Source organism: Mus caroli, unplaced genomic scaffold (assembly GCF_978045245.1).
Source record: "Mus caroli unplaced genomic scaffold, Mus_caroli_1 scaffold_7, whole genome shotgun sequence".
In the NCBI taxonomy this organism is placed as follows: Eukaryota; Metazoa; Chordata; class Mammalia; order Rodentia; family Muridae; genus Mus; species Mus caroli.
Window position 1 is genome coordinate 140,720,627 of NW_028227262.1, and position 17,248 is coordinate 140,737,874.

A 17,248-nucleotide genomic window follows, 5' to 3' on the forward strand; every position below is an offset into this window, starting at 1 on the left:
ATGCCCTCATCTTAAGTTCTAAGTGGCATCTCGATGGACCTTTTAACTTTGTCTCCGTCATATATTATACTCACTCTTCCTCCAGCTACATCCTATGTCATGTATGCCCCAGTTCAGCAGCTCCCATTCTGACTACAGCTTACAAAGTAAGTCCCTACCACAGCGTCAGAACAGACAGGGTTTCCACCCTGACCAAAGTATTCTTCACTCGCAAGGGTTCAGGGTGTACCAGGCCTCAGCGTCAGGCTAATGCTGGTTGAGCATTGCTGGTGTGCCCACCCCACCCCCACCCAGTGATTCAAAGTTCCAAAACAAGCTCGATGGTGAAGCCTGGGGCTTTCTAAACTGGTCTTGAGAAGGAAATCATTTTTCTTCTATTGTGCTTTTATTTTTTCCTTCCTCTCATGCTACGTAAACCAAGATAGGAATGGCTACTACTAAGACAGGTTCAAATTGTTTTGGTTTTTCCAAGAACTTAAGTTATCTCCTTAATAAACACCATGTTTACCTGGCACTTAGAGAGCAACTGGCAGAGGGGGAATGATTAAGTAATTATGAGCTATTACAACCGTAGCTCTTTGGAAATGAGATCATATATATGGGACTGGAGGGACAAGATGAAAGCCCCCTCTTTTTTTTTTTTAATGAACTGCCTTTCTCTTTTACTTTCTCTGTAAATCCTGTTTTTGCAGCCATCTCACGTGGTAGCAATCATGAGATTGGAGATTGCAGGGATAGAGAGAAGGCTAGAAGTCTGCTTCTGTGCAGTATTTCTACTTCTGGCTTCGTCTTCTCCTTCACTGGGTGAAGCTGAGTGGGCAAGCCTGTCAGTTTAGCCCAACCTTCTTGGAGGGGAGGACCTAACAGGTGTGGGAAACTCCAGAGGCCAATCTTTATCCTACCTCTGTGAGGTTCTATAGCCCCTCCAGCTGTGTTACAGAATGATCCTTACTAGCCCCGCCCCCGCCCCCGCCCCCCCGCCCCAGCCCCTCTCTCTACTGCATGTGCCCTACTGCTACAGGGAGCTGTAGAGGCTGACAGTTCCTGCCAGAGTGAGAAAGCAGGGTCCCATAGCCTCTTCCTGGACAGACAAATGTGTGAAGAGCTCTGGTCAGAGAGAACCCAAGAGCCGTAACAAGACGGTGACTGTGGGCTTTGCACTAATCGGCCTTGCACCATGTCTGAGAAGAAGGTACCAAACCACATGTGGGACAAGCGGAGGGAGGTATCCTGACAGGAAGAGAGAAATGCAAGGTGTGACCTGGACTGGGAAAGAGGTTGCACAAAGAGAGGCTGTGCCTTTCTCATGCAAACAATCTCACTTGCTGTTACTGTCCTTAGGCTTGAGCAAGGTACTCTCTCATTAGCAAGCATCTTCTGGAGTCCCCCTTTGTGACAAGCACTGGAAACGTGTCTGTGAACACAGCAGGCAAAGCTCTCTGCGTTCCCAGAACCCAATTTCTAACGGGGAGGAAATGGGGAACAATAAACCTAAGAAATGATACACAACAAGTAATGAGAAGGTAAACAGAGTCTGGCTAGCGAGTGATCTGTGACAGGCAGGGGCGATGGAGCTAGGGAAGCCAGTGTTGTGGGATGGCAAGCCTTGCTGAGAATGAGAATCAGCCACACGGGCAGAGGAGACAACCTGCATTGACCCTATAAGGTCAAAACATACACAGCAGGAACAAGGTCTGCAGGAAGAGCACTTCTTGGAGCTGACTGGAATGAAGAGTGGAATGAAGAAGTGGAGAGATGCTCCAAGGCCACAAAGCCAGACCACGGTATAGACTGGGCCATATGTGCCCAAAGAAGCCAGGCTACATGGGGCTTTACATCTCCAGTCTCCTCTCGGCAGCCAGGCTGAGCCACCAAACAGCATGATCTGCTTCGCCTCTTTAACGTCATTTGGGTTGTTAGTCTTCTCTCCTTCTGGGCTTCTGGCAAGCCTGATGCTAAGGCTCCTCAGTGATTATGGAGTTTCCTTCGAATGCAAATGGCTCCCAACAGAATGCCATTTAGAGGATTTGAAATATCAAGGGGAAAAATGTCTGCATGGTTGAAAAATAAAGCCACCCTACTCATTGTCCACCACAGCTCCAGAATCTCAGTGGGAACAGCTTTCATGCTGTCCAGGGCTGCCCTGATTCAGGGTAGATAACAGGACAGCTGTTTGTAGCGGCTGAACACTTTGTAGGCTTCTGTCAGAATTCCTCTCATCCCCCAAATAAGAAAGGATGAATGTTAGCTTAAGATTTTTTTTTCACTGCATTCATGGGTGAATAGAAAATCCATCTAATATGCATGAGTAGTTGTATGTAAATAAGAGTTTAATAATGACTGTTAAGCCCTGGCCACACTGTATTAAAATGGATTCCTTTGGTTAACCAGATCGTGTCAAAACCTAAATTCAGTAACGACTGAAATAATTAAGAAACTAAACTAAACACGGGGAGGTGAGACTTGTTGGTATATTGGCTCAGTGGCTCTGGGTGGCAGGGAGTTGAGCCCAGCTTTCCTTTGTCATTACCCTCTTCTTCCCCACCATGTGGTAGTGGTGAATCTTTATGCAGCTCTCTGAGTTATTACTTTATATTTAGCAAGTGAGGTATTGGTCTAGGCTTATTATCCCAGCAGAATCTTTTATCTGTGGGTTGGCTCCCAACTCTGAGAGGCTAAGGTGTAAAATCTAGTAATTCTGTGAATCTAGCAGCCACAGACTGTAAGGTTTCATCATCCCGTGTTCAAGACAGCACATGCTGGGTGCCAAACACTGTGGTCTCTCTTTTCCTGTGTCAACTTATCCTTTTAATCTGCTGCTTCCCAGACACACACTGTTATCATCTACACTTTAGAGATGAGAAAACCAAAGAGGCAAGCAGTTTGTTGGCTTAAGGTCACACTCTTGGTAAAGGCAGCTTTGAGCTAAGGAGTCCATGCCTACCACTAGGACTTCTGTGACCCTTCAGCACAATGTCTGATAGCAAAAGTAGCATCCCACAGACCCTTCAGGCATCTGCTGCTTGGTGAACAGGCTTATAGTGATCAACCTGGCTGTGGGTCCACACAGGAATGAAGACACCAGTACAGACAACAGGATGAATGGTGGTATAGAGAGACAGGGTTCTAGTCTAACAAAATAGAATGATCGTAAAGAGTAGAATATTTGAAATTGGGTTTTTATAGATGCCTCTTGAACAAGAAAGCACCATTGTCTGGCTGAGACACCTTCAGGGAGACTAAAAGAAAAGGGAAGAAGTGAGCTCCTACTGGGGCTGGCAAGATGGCTCAGTGGGAAAGAGCACTGAGTGCTCTTCCAAAGGTCCTGAGTTCAAATCCCAGCAACCACATGGTGGCTGACAACCACCCGTAATGAGATCTGACACTGTCTTCTTTCTGGTGAGTCTGAAGACAGCTACAGTGTACTTATTTATAATAATAAATAAATCTTTGGGCCTGAGCGAGCAGGGTTGACCGGAGATCCTAAATACAATTCCCAACAACCACATGAAGGCTCACAACCATATCTGTACAGCTACAGTGTACTCATATACATAAAATAAATAAGTAAATCTTTAAAAAAGAAAAAGAAAGAAAAGGAAAGAAGTATTCCTCCCTTCCTTCCTCCCTCCCTCCCTCCCTCCCTCCCTCCCTCCCTCCCTCCCTCCCTCCCTCCCTCCCTTCCTTCCTTCCTTCCTCCCTTCCTTCCTCCCTCCCTCCCTTCCTCCCTCCCTCCCTCCCTCCCTCCCTTCCTCCCTTCCTCCCTTCCTCCCTCCCTTCCTCCCTCCCTTCCTCCCTCCCTTCCTCCCTCCCTTCCTCCCTCCCTCCCTCCCTCCCTCCCTCCCTTCCTTCCTTCCTTCCTTCCTTCCTTCCTTCCTTCCTTCCTTCCTTCCTTCCTTCTTTCCTTCTTTCCTTCCTAGTAAAAGCTGGAGGAGTTCACAACAAAAATTACAGGTCTGATCAAGTCATTTTAAAATTCAGTGGAATTAATGGGATTTCTCAGAGTTTGTGAACATATTGGCCCGAGGGAGGATTCCGCTAGCTTGGTTTCTGTTGCTGGGAAAAAGACCATAATGAAAAGCCACTTGTGGATGGAAGGGTTTAGTTCATTGCACACGTCCACCTCCCAGTCCATTACTGAGGAGAGTCATGGCAAGAACTCCAGCAGGAACCTGGAGGCTGAGCCATAGAGAGCTGCTCCCCCGGCTTGCTCCCTAAGGCTTGCTTAGCTTGCTTGCTTATAACAGCCAGGACCACCTGCCCTAGAGTGGCATCACCCAAAGTGGGCTGGTTCCTCTCACATCAATCACTAATCAAGAAAATTTCCCCATTTGCAGCCCCACAAGTCACTCTTACAGTGGCAATTCCTCAGCTCTAAGGGGCCCTCTTCCTAGATGACTCTAGTCTGTGTTAAGTTGACAGAAACTAACTGGCATATGTGGCTAGCACTTCCTGTACCCGTGAATGATGAAAAAAAATTAAGCCTTCCTGGAGCTTCACTCCTGTAGGGTGAGCCAGTCAGAAGACACTGAGGACGGCTGGAAGCTTCAGAGCCCGTGTCCTTCCGAACATTAAATTCTTTCATTTAAAAGTAGACTGATACAGGAAAGATTACCAGCTGCTCAAAATAAGTGCTCCAGGAGATGTTTCAGCTCAAGATTCTACACACAAAAGCTGGAACTCTTGTTACAGATTCACAGAACCACAGAGACTTGTGTTCTTGCAGGGGATTTGTTCATTTTGCCCAGCTCTTCGACGTTCTTGCCATCTGGGTGGGTTTTAGGTTTGGGTTATCTCAAACAAACCTCAGGCTGACCTCATCTCTTTCCACTCCTGGGTTAGCGTGGTGCCAGGTAACTGACATTTCCAGTCCTCGATGGCAAAGTGTCAAAGTGTCAAGGGAAAGAGAGCTGCGTGTATTTATGGTATGAGCACAGAGAGAGCACTTTGCTTGTGCCAATAAGAATGCTAGCTCCCCTCCCTGCAGCAGAGCTTTGGAGGCCTGCTGAGCAACATTTGCAAGGCAGAACTTAGAAGCTGCAGGCTTCCAATGCCTCTGCTACACAGAAGGTTCCTTCACAATCAACTCCTCTACCCACTCTGTAGATGAGGAAATCCAGGAACCTCAAAAGGACGTGTGTTTTGCCAAGTTCCCACACTTTCCACCACGGTAGTGAGAGCTAAATTCTCAGCTTGGTTTACAAGGTCCTTTAGTACCTAGTCCTAGTTTCATGGCTGCCCACAACTCCCACACCTTTGCACTACTCAATGACATAACTGTGCCAACGAACCAGTATCCTTTTTTTTTTTTTTTTTTTTTTTTTTTTTTTTTTTTAAGATGGTGGTGTTGAAATATGAACTAAGCTATCCTGGAACTCACTAGGTAGCTACGGCTAGTTTCAAACTTTCAGTCATCCTCCTGCCTCAGCCTCTCAAGTGCTGGGATTACAGACACACACCACTATACAGTGAATCATATTCATCCATCCACTGGACTGTAGCCATGCTAAGCTGTAGTGCCCCCAGATCTTTCCACCAGCAAGACTTTGGCACGTTCTGCTTAGAGCATGCTGTCCACACCACATGCATAGTGCTATACTTGATGTCAGTTCATCCACACCCCACCCCAGCAAGCTGCATTAGCTGTTTTCTACTCCACACTTCCATCACACCCTGTACTTAAATCACCCTCTTACCTCACCTTATGGGAAAACTGATTTCATTTCTGTCTCCTCCTTAGGTTGTCATAGAAACAGGATCTACAATTGTGTTGCTCGCCATATTTTCAGATCATAGCTCAATGCCTAGAATGCAGTGGGTGTTTAAAACGTACTTGTTTGAAGGAAGGGTGGATGGGAGTGGGTGGATGGATGAATGGCTGGATAGCAGGCAAGAGTGAGAGCAGCTGACAAATGGCGTGACAGCAGGTGAAAGGGTGGCAAGCCTAAGACATGAACCTTCAGATAACACTTCAGGGTTTACTCCTATACAACATACCTGAGAGCTTTACTGAGAGCCTGCTTTCCAACTTCCCTACCACTTGGCTTTACACACAAGATCCCAGTTCACTTGTACCGAAGCCCAGTGAGATAGGAATCTTATGCATCCCTTGCAGGTGTTCAATGGACCTGAGGAATCATGGCCACCATTGTTGTGTTCCTCCTTTGTTTTTCATAGCCACACACACACACACACACACACACACACGCACGCACACACATGCACACCCAGGTCCCCCAGGCTGAGATGATAGCAACCCTACCTAGGCTTTGTGCTTTAAGTGGTAAGACACAATCACAGCAAAGCATTCTCTGGCCCATGTGTTTTGGCTCTGCTTGCTCTTCTTGCTGGGCAGTATTAGTTATGGCTCCTTGGAATTTCCCTATGTGTACACAAAGGGAGCAGGGCTGCTTTAGCAAACTTTTTATGTGCATTTTCTGCAAATGGGTAGCACATTGACATGTCAGAGGAGCCCAGAGCTGGCAGTTTGTTCTTGAGCTTGGGGTGCCCCTCCTGCCTCCACCCTTCACTACTCCTCTCTTAAAAGAATTTCTCTTGACGTAGGGAGACATCTTTCTAGCCACACCTATGTGTTAGCGAATGCCGCTGCCAACAACCACTGGCTAGGGAACAGTTGATGGCAATTACTGGAATATTAGCAACACTCAGTTCTTTCTCAATAGCAGTGTCTCCTGACAGAAGGCAAGACATTCGAAATCTGGTTGTCATTCCACCCATAATTATCCTCATAGCACTCTTCACCTAAATAATTTCCAGAGAGATATAGAGGAGGCTGGGATTGCCATTGAGTTTAGGGATTTGTTCAGTAGCTGGTACCTACCACATCAGTGCCATTTTATCCCCTTGTGCCCACGTTCAAGCTGGTAGATGGACGGTAAGAAGTGAATGAGACTCTACATGTCAGCCGTTAATTGTGCATAGCATGGGAAGGAGGAGTCAGGATGTCCGTATGTCTGTTAAGCTGCCAAGGAAGACTCTACTACCCCACCATCTCAGCTTCCAAAGAAGAGATGGCCTCAAGTTCTTTCTCCTTTCATGTATGTCCTCAGAGGTGAGGAAGCCTTCTTTTGTGGATTCTCAGTGTTCTTGTGGAGCTTCTAACTGGAGCCAAGCTATACCAAATAGTCCCTAGTTACAGACGCATTCAGCTGGATGACAGTTGTAGGCTGGGGGTGGGGGTGGGGTCTGGTTCAATGATAGAGAATTTGTCTAGCATGCACAGTACCCTGAGTGTGATTCCCAGCACCCCCAAAAAGAAAATAAATACAGTTTTTCTTTATAAAGAAATCTTGCTCCATCATCCCTTTGCATGATATGTCTGAAAAATACAATTCATTGTGCTGAAGAGATGGAGTCCCCAGTGGGAGCAGCATTGCTCTTGCAGAAGGCCTAAGCTCGGTTCCCAGCCCCCACCTTAAGCAGCTCAAAACCACCTGTGACTCCAGTTCCAAGGGGGACCTGATGCCTCTGGCCTCCATGGCATCTATACTCACCTGCATGTGTCCACATCCATCATACAGTCATGCCCGTAACTCAAACAAATCTTCCAGTAAAGAGAAAATGCAGTTTTGATTTCTGGCACTTTCTTGATATACAGAGTTCTTTGTAAGTTTCCAAGTGGCAGGTTATAGAAAAGGAGGCAAGCTCCACTTTAGAGTGCTGCGGAGCACACACCATTCTGTACTCTGAAAAACACAGTGAGTTGAATACGTGTTTTAATCCAGTGTTCTTGATAGCTCTGCTTGGAAATGGGTATCACACATGGTTCAGAAGCAAGAAGCAATGTCTTGTTGAGTTTATACTATCAAATAGCAGCATCGACTTTGAAACTCACTCCTCACAAGATTCCCCCTGAGTTGATTCAGGCTCTCTCTGGAAGTAGCATCTCCAAGCACTCAGTCAGGGAGCAAGAGCCTAAAGCTGCACAATTTCTCATGGCTGCTTAGGAAGGTGATGTCCTGAAGTAGGCCCTTTGCTTTTGAAAGTATCCCTTTCCTCACTCCAGCCCAGTCAACCTAAGAAAGCCAACAGGCAATCCAAGACACTGTCCCCTAAACTAACACTGGTCTCAAGAATTCCATTTTCCTCAGTCAGCATCTCTAACCAGCTTACAGGTGATATGTTTCAGGAGGCAGGCTGCAGGGTTGGAGGGAGGGAGGCACAGTGCTGATGGGCAGGTATGGGGGACAAGGAAGGACTCCTTTCAGCTTTTCCTCTGACTGGCACTGTTGGACACACATTTGCACCGCAGCCTTGACTTTCCACATTTACTGCTTTTATGTGATTTGGGTCTAAGAGGAAAATGGTTAAGAGCCAATTTTCTAGGAACTCAGGAGGTTTTGTTTTTCCTGGACCACACCAACTACTGGTCATTTAAAATTGTTTTATTGAAGTATAGTTTACATGCCATAAAATTCACTCGCTGTAAGCGAACAGGTCAAGGATTTCTCATAAATACATACAGTGAAGTTTGAATTCCAGCATCTCAGAAGGCTCCCTTGACGTCTGAAGCTTCCAACCGGTTGCTTATGAATTACCCTGTGTATGTTTAAGCAACATTTCAGTGAGTAGCAATGTCATTTAAAATCCTTTCTGTTTTCCATTGGTTTATACCGAGGAAATAGGTCATAGGTCATCTGTTTCATTACTTCTTAGTTTTCATTATTAAGTTTGTGTCAGTGAATGTTAGGAACCGTATGGGCTGCCAAGTACAGTTTTGCCATTGAAGATGATGTACCAAGAGTGTGCTTCTTGCCATCTAAAGGGGAGTTTTAATAGTTTGTCTTAATTGAAGAGTCATATGTATGAACCTCCACTGTATGCAGTGTCCTGAATGATACAAGAATGAACTAAGACATCACCCATGGCTTCAAGGGTTCATGACACCTAAATGTAGCAAAAATGCAAACAGTTAAAAATAGTATAATTCTATAATTGAGTCCACTAGGAAGTGTGGACGTTACAGTAGCAGGCTAAACAAAAGGTGTTTAATTTTTGTAGCATACACAGTATGACATTCTTCCTTAAGAAACTATTCCCAGAGCCATCTGAACTCTGCAATGCAAACATGGTCTCTCTTGAGGGCATTACTGGAGACTAAATTATTCTTTACAAAAACATACAAAACACTAACCAAGAACATCGCAGTAAAAGGACAGAGTTTTAGGCATAAGGATCCCATTGGGATGCCCTGTTGGTGGTCAACATTTTAACATGAGGCCCAGCAATGGGCTTAATCAGCAAGCAGCTACCTGCTCATCGCTCTGAAGAAAAACCTGCATACCTTTTTCAGAAGACAGAACTTCATACAAAAATAACTAAAGCAGAGGTTTAAAGATATATATGGTAAATTAAGGATGAGCCATGCCAAAATTTCCAGGACAAACAGTAAATGTTTTGAGAAATGGAGGAGCTTGCTTCCATAAAACGAGAGGGCTAGAGGCCTCTAGTCATGCTCTTCAGGCAGGCTACAGGGTTATGACAGAATGCTGGGTTACTCAAGTCAAGTGACATTGTAAGGTATGTCATAAAGTTAACATTAACTCAGGCTCTTCACTTTCATCTTTTGGGATGGACTGCTATTTATTTCAGCTTCCCAGCGTACAAGAAAGAGATGCGAATGACCCTCTCGGTAGAGATGTATAGTTACTAGTTTTATTGCTGTGTTATTGGTATTCAGTTTTAACCCTTCCCCTTTTGAGACAGGAAACCATAGATCTTGATTTCCTGTTGGTTTTGGGTGTGGTCATGAAGTCACCATGCTCCACAAGAAAATGGGTATAAAACATGAAAGGAAAAACAGTGCTTTGATACAGCAGCCCCTTGGTTGCTTTTCAAAACCCATTGTCCTCCTTAGTTGGCCATGTATTTCAACTAGCTATGATCCGATGCTTCTCCTGTTCTGCTAGGTTTTTCCCAGTCTGGGGAAGATAGGAGAAAGGTCTTGTCACACCATCCTCTGTTGAAGGCCACCATGGGCAGAAACCATACAAATATGTGCCCAGCTGGTGGGGGTGGGGTGACAGCTCTTGTTAGATCTAATGTCCTTTGGTCTTGAATATTAGGCTGGGCTTAGGTGTCAAATGAGGTCCTTTTAAGCTCGGGAGATCTGTTCTGTTTTGGAGCAGGCCCCTGAAGTGCATCTGCTGGGCAGGAGATCTCATGTGTAGTCCCAGCTTTATCTCTGTTGCTTTGGTTATCACCCCCTCTCCTTTTGACCACAGGACATTAGAGGAAACGTCTGTCTCATTATCATCAGAAAGTGTTCCTATGATGTTCTTTTAAGTGCTGTGCAAATAATTTGCACCTGGTTTTACTCCTAGTGGAGACTTGGAGGATCTGAGGGTCGGTCTCCTCAAAGTGCAGTCGGCTGGCTTAGCTCTTAACTGCAAGTCTGTGATTACTCCCTGGGGACCCTCTCAGACCTCTGCAAGAGGTTAGGAGGAAGGGGAAGTAAGTGTGTGACATATTTTCACTGGGGATTTCTTTAAGATCTCATTACACACTCTATCAAGAACTGAGATAAACTAATCTATCTCTATCAGGCTTGTCCCCTCTAGTATCCTCATATGACCTCCATCATGATGGCTTGAGGTTCTCTCTGGTCTCAGTATGTCAAATCGATATAAGCTAGGGGTTATAAGGGCAACCCACGTAGAATTTAATCAAGGTTACCTATAGTAATAACCTATTAGGATTACTCTTTGGAGAACTGTTGGGTTTAGATTACTTAGTCTTGCCATTACTAGCTGTCTATGTGTACGAGTTGTATCTCATATATTATGACATAATACATACATAGACTCTGTCATTACAAAGTAATGCACCCATTGGGTATTATGCTGAGAAATAGGGAGATGAACTGAAAGCATGAAGTGCTTCATTCACTATCTTAACAGTTCGGGGTCATTTAGAGAAAGGATCAAAGACGATTTAAGGAACTCCCATCCCATTCTGTGTCTTCACTCTAGCCAGTTTTGAGAGACTTTTCAGCCAGATGGCAAACACATTCCTAGCTGCTCCCTGCTAGAAGGGTACCCTAATAGAGAGACATTTATTCCTGCTTCTGACATCTCCACCTGTTGGGAAGGAGGAGAGGCATGGATTAGCAAGCCAGTGAAGTAGATACTCACGTGGAATGATTTATAGGAAAGAGTCCCAGCTCATTTATAAATCACTGGCATGAGGCACTCCTTTGAAAATTCTCTTCTCATCTGGAAGACACTTTGGCTGTCTAATCATGGTTTGGGGGGAGTTAGGGTGGGGGAAACAGAAGTAGAGGGAAGAGCTCCAGTGAGGCTGAACGGGGGGGATTTCAAGCCCATGAAGGGAAGGGAAGGGAAGGGGAAAGGGAAAGGGAAAGGAAGGACCTATGCCTTTGACAGGAAGAGTTGGGAAAGGCAGTGATCGTAATGGTAGAGAGACTGGGCCTGGGTATGACCTCCTGTGGGCCTGCGTCTTTGAAGGGTGAAAAGAGAAACCGCAGATGGCTCCTGGTCCATGGGACTTAAAGGGAACCCTCCTCTGGCAGACACCAGAAGGCACCTTGCTTCAGTCTGATTTCTGAAATGCCTAGCTGCTTCTCGGTTGAGGGAGCCAAACAGCATGTGCAGTTTTGAGTACCTCTGTGAGCTGTAGCCATTGCGGGAGGTACACTGAAGATGGAAGTTAGTTAACTAAGTCTCAAGCCAAGGTTTGTGTCAGCCAGCCCTTCAGGGGACATGAAATTCCCCAAGGGTTGTGGGATTTGTCCCTCCTGAGGTGCTCATTGAGAAGGGGGGTTTGCTCATGTTTCCTCTTCCTTCCCCAGAGCCTGCCAAGGCTGCCTCGGACCTGACTGCCTGGTTCAGCCTCTTTGCTGACCTCGACCCCTTATCCAACCCTGATGCTATTGGGAAGACTGATAAAGAACACGAATTGCTCAATGCATGAGTCTGCAACCTTCAACAGGGAGCCCTCGGGCCACTCCGCGGCACCTCATCCAGGGCTTACAGAAGTCTAATGTGCTCAGTATGCTGTTTTAATATTTACACGCCATTTTAATAAAACGAGAGGGTCAAGGCCCTGTTTCTATCGCTATAGTTATTCACTCCTGTTTGGTTTGTATGTTGTCCGTGTGCATTGATCAGTAGAGGAGGAGTACACGGGCCGCTGGCAGGCTACTGCTTACTCTTGCTGACACCCTTCAGGACCATTGCTGTGTCAGTACACCACACAGCATGGTGAAATCCAAGGCTAAATCACACACCTGCATGTGGACTTACACATGTCCTCAGGGGCACCAGGAGGCTCAAAGTGCTTTCTCATGTCCCCATCCCTCTCAGAAGAGATGTCAGGAAGAGCCCTTCTGCCATGCCACTGTCCACTGAGCTCTGGATGAAGATCCAGACAACTGAAGACACTGTCTCCTGCCACACTTGACTGTGGCCACGTGCCACACTGGCAGAGGAGCGGGGCTTCTTTCTGCTGCATGGACCTTTCTATTGAAGGCAGCCATCCTTGCACATCCTAGTGTCTCCTTTTATCTTTTCCGTAGCTGAGTTCAAAAGCATAAACTCCAGGAGCCTCATGGAACATTTTTTTTTTAAACAGAAAATTTTAAACATTAAGACAACATTTGCGATACAAATTCAAGTCATGGATTCTGTGTGGAGACCCAGCTGTGCTAAGAAAAGCATCATTGAAGGTGCAATAGAGGGGGCAGGGGGGCCCATGGGCGGTTCTGCAGCTATTGGTCAGAACTGTACATCCCCAAATAAGGCAGCCAGCTACAAGGGCTGCCTGGGACTTTTGTAGGACCAAGAAATAGTGGTAATAACAGATTTACATGTAGCCACATCAACAACTTAGATACCCTGCAGACTCCCAGACCCCAGAGTTTCTCTATGTCACAGGTAACCCGTTAAGTTAGGGCCCTCACACATGTCCTCATGTAGACCTTAGTGATGCACAGAAGGCCCTGTGTAAGTTAGTGGTCCAGAAAAAAAGGTTCTCTGTGCTTAGGCCAGGCAAGCGGCCTCTTGAGGGCTCCTGTTGCCTATCTCAGAGAAGGCCTCCTGGGCTTCCTTCGGAAACACAGGGGTACCCTCAGAAAGGACCTGCCTGCAGTTCTAAAACCACTCTGAAGGCTGGAGACACAGGCCATTACAGATGTCTTCTTGGTAAAGGAAATGTCTGGGAGCCAGCTGGGGGCCTGGCTTGGGTAGCTTTCCCTGGCTTTGCTGTCTTGTGCTGTCAGAGGCCTCATTGCTAGAATCGTCTCTGGCAGATTTCTCAGCTCCACGTTAATACACTTGAGGTTGTCACGATACAAAATCAGAACCCAACCTCATACTCCTCTAAACACAGGCATGCTTGCCATCTCTTTAATGTACCATCCCAGGGGCCTGTGTGCTATGTGAGACTCCATGACAGCCTTCTTTAGTCCTCAAGAGCTTCCTCACAGTCCACCTCCACCATGAGAATGTGGCGCCTCTATCTGCACCTTCAGTTCTCCGAGGATGAAGCTCTACTGTCTCCTGAGAGTTTGGCTCCTGCCCTACCTCTCTCCTCCAGCCATGCCAGGATGGTGCTTCCTAGCCTTGACAGGTATGTGCTTTAGACACATGCCTCTTCCATCAGACAGTGCCACTTGCGTGGATTAATGATTGCCAGGTCAAGTTGCCCAGCATGGAATGAGGAGTAAGGGTCCTAGTTTCATCCCGGGTCACATTTGTTTGTAGTCATGGAAACCCCAGAAGTCACAGTGGGGAGCTGAATCTGGAAGGCCTGTCTGGCTCCATCTAGGTGATGGGAAGCATGGAGGTTGAGGGAGGTAGAGTTTGGAATAGGATAAGCAGTAGGAGGCTGCGTTTTAAAACTGATCAGTGAGTGGGGGATAGTGGATAACAGTGGTTGAATAAGCTTTGCAACCGGAAAAGGAAAGTGTTGCTTACGGAGGCTTTTTCTCCCCAAATTGTCTTTATATTTCTCATGAAAAGGAAAGAAAAGAAAAAGACTCAGTCTCCTTTCCCATCTGCAAACTTGGGCAGCCTCTTGATCCCTTTTGAGAGGCATGTTTTGATCCTGCTCACACAAAGCCCCTTGACCTCCTCTCCTGAGTAAAGGGAAGTAGCTGCCACCTGGTTCTCTTCTAAGTGCCCCGTACACCCGCCTGGCCAAGAGGCTTCCTCTGGGACCCACCTTGGGGTCTCCCCAACTGCCCACACAAGTGTTATCTCTGCCATGAAGGAGACAATATGTCATTACCCTCTTTGCCAAACAAGTCTCGCTTCATCTCCAACTCCTTTCGGGCAGCCAGCCTCAGCCACAGTTGCACTGGAGCTTGAGATACAGATAGACCCAGTCTTTCCTTGGCTTTCCGGCTATTTCTGATGGCTTCAGCATGACCCCAATTCCCCTCCCTTTTCCTCAGCTAACTGATAAAGAACACACACACTGTAAGGAGGGATGAGGCATGATTCTGTTTGTGCCTGCCTTCTTTCCCCAACTGGCACTGGCTCTCGGTTCACTTTACAGATTCATTCCCCTCAAAATGTAATTTTAGAAATGTCAAGTTGATTTTGAGTTCTGGGTGAGTGAAAAACCCAATCCGTCCGCCTCAGAATTAGAAAGTACTGATTTAGAAAGAGCCAGCATGTTTGGTTTTTTTGTTTTGTTTTGGTTTGGTTTTGGTTTGTTTTTTTGGTTGTTGTTGTTGTTATTGGAAGTTTTTGCCCAAGAAAATGTATTCTGCTTGAAGCCAGCACCCTTGGGTATGGAGGGGCAAATCCATTGTGCATTAGCCAATTTTTATAGCTGGTGTGGGGCCAGGGCTGAGGGCCCTGAAGCCACTTTGGAAGGCTGCCCACCTACTAGATGCCACTTCCCAGACCCCTCCTGCCTATTGTTACACCCTGCAACTTCTGGAGTCAGCACCGAGTTCCCCTTTTAGGAGGTGCTGCAGGAAGACTCCACCCCAGAACCAGTGTCTGGCGAGGGCTCATGGACAAATACTAATTGATTTTTCCAATATATCACTGCTGTGCCTGGCTTTGTGATCAACTAGTGTCTGCCACAAAAGCCAGTTAATCCTCTTCTTCCTGCTCTGATTGGAGGCAGCTTCCAAGCCCTGGGACTGGGATTCTCAGTGCAGTGATGTAAGTAGGTCTCTTCAGATTTGTTGGAACACAGATGCCAACTTGGAGGCAAATCCATACGATTGACAATGGCTGCCAAGAAACCTGCATTGGGAAGGCTTCTAATAAATGATCAATGTTTATGGTAGATGTGGGGCAGGCAACACTGCCTCAGACCTTGCCTTTCATGAAGCTTGTAAAGTTAACTTTCTTATCGAAGGAAACCAGTATTCTAGAACCTTCAGGGAGAGGCATTCATGATAAGAACAAAAAAGTTCAGAGACTAGTCATTACCAAAATCCATCCAAACTCAGGCTGGCCTAAACATTAAACCTGTAAAGCTATCATTTAGGAGGGGGAGGCAGGAGGTCACCCTTGGCTATGTAGTCAGTTTGAGACCAGCCTAGCCTAAATGAGGGCCTGTTTTAATTAATCAGTTAATTGGTTAATTACTATCTTAAATGTATGACAACAGGCTTAATCCTCCTCAGGTGACTGTTGAGTCCATAAACTTCAGGCACAGTTGGATCTAAAGGATCATATGTGCATCCTCCCTGCCCCCAGCTCTGCTTCCTCCATTTCTTCACTCCATCAGCATCTCTTAACAGGAGACAAGATGGCCACAAGTATCTGAAGTGAAAGGTTTGGAATGCATAGGTCTTAGGACCAGTCTTCATTCACTAGAGTCAATGGGTGGAAAACAGGCCATTTGATGAGCTTCCTCCAGGTACATTTGGGTGCTGTTACTAGAAGACAGAATAGAGGTCGAGCAGAAGAGTATACTACAGATCTGCCCTGGCTCCTGTACTACAATGGCCTGAAGGAGACACTCTCCTTCCCAGAGGACAGTGAATGGCAGCAGGACAGTAAGAAAAGCTAGAAGCCCTCCATGACTTGCTGAGGCTCCTTATCTTTCAGTACCTGTAAAACATCATGGAAGGATCATAGAGCCCTCTGCATCTGACATACTTCTATCCACATTAGGAAACTAGGGACCAAGGAGCCATCAACAAAATCCCAGGTCTTGAACCCATGTGGTCCGACTCCAAGCCAGGGCTGCTTCTACATCCACAAGCTATAACAAAGAATGCAATGACAGATGAAGTTCCTGTAAGAACTAATATTTCCCCATTCACTCATGTTTCTTATTTTTATCTTCAGAAGCCAGTTGGGGGGGGAGGGTTTTATATATATATATATATATATATATATATATATATATATATATACATACGTTTTTATTTTTTGAAACAGGGTTTCTCTGGCTGTCCTGGAACTTACTCTGTGGACCAGGCTGGCCTCAAACTCAGAAATCCACCTGCCTCTGCCTCCCAAGTGCTGGGATTAAAGGTGTGCACTACCACCACCCAGCTAAACATACCCTTTAAAGAGAGATACCCTTTAAGGAGAGATTTATGAAACTAGTTTAGGACAGTAAACAAGAACTTATCTCTGAAGCAAGACATATCTTGAGGCAAGTCAAGCCTCTAGCAGGTATAGGTCATAGCCCTCTCTGGTGTCAGGGTTTTGTTTGTTTGTTTGTTTGTTTCACTCATAAACAGGAAAATAACATACCCTGTCCAGTGGAGTTACTCCAGAGAGTAAAGATTTCAGATCTAGGACCCTTAGGCGATGCCCAACATCAAAACTATGGAAACAGACATCCCTAAGGCTCCCTCACTTTGTGAAATGGTACTTATTAAAGTGGGGGGAAAAAGACTATCCATTCTCAGTGACCTTCTGGTAGCCTCACCAACCTCCATTTGACTCCCTGTTCATCATCTCATTATCAAGGGGGTGGAAAGGGGGATGAACCTCAAATCTAACAAAAGGCTAAAGATATGGTTCCATCAGTAGCAGTTCTTGTGCAGCATGCACAAAGCCTTGAGTTTGATCTCTATATCCTCATAAAGTGGGACGGTGTACCTGCTGATAATCCCAAACCAGGAGCTAGAGGCAGAGGGCCAGAGGTCAAGCTCATTCCCAGCTACGTAGCAAGTTCAAGGCCCTCTGGCTATACGAGACTGTCTTTCCCTTCCCTTCTCCTCCCCCACCCCCCACACACTCTTAGTGTTTAGTAAGTGTCTGCTGACGTTTTTGATGACTGAACA

General features: G+C 46.1%; 1 protein-coding gene across 2 annotated transcripts in view; it reads left to right on the forward strand.

Moving 5' to 3' along the window:
• Nucleotides 1–12,095, forward strand: part of Ica1 (islet cell autoantigen 1) — a 136,941-nt gene extending 124,846 nt beyond the window's left edge. For both annotated transcript variants that reach the window (XM_021164673.3, XM_021164674.2), the window contains exon 14: nucleotides 11,831–12,095. In XM_021164673.3, the coding sequence (XP_021020332.1) occupies nucleotides 11,831–11,952 (122 nt within the window). In that variant the 3' untranslated portion in view covers nucleotides 11,953–12,095. The remainder of the gene's footprint in view (nucleotides 1–11,830) is intronic.
• Nucleotides 12,096–17,248: the final 5,153 nt, after the last annotated feature.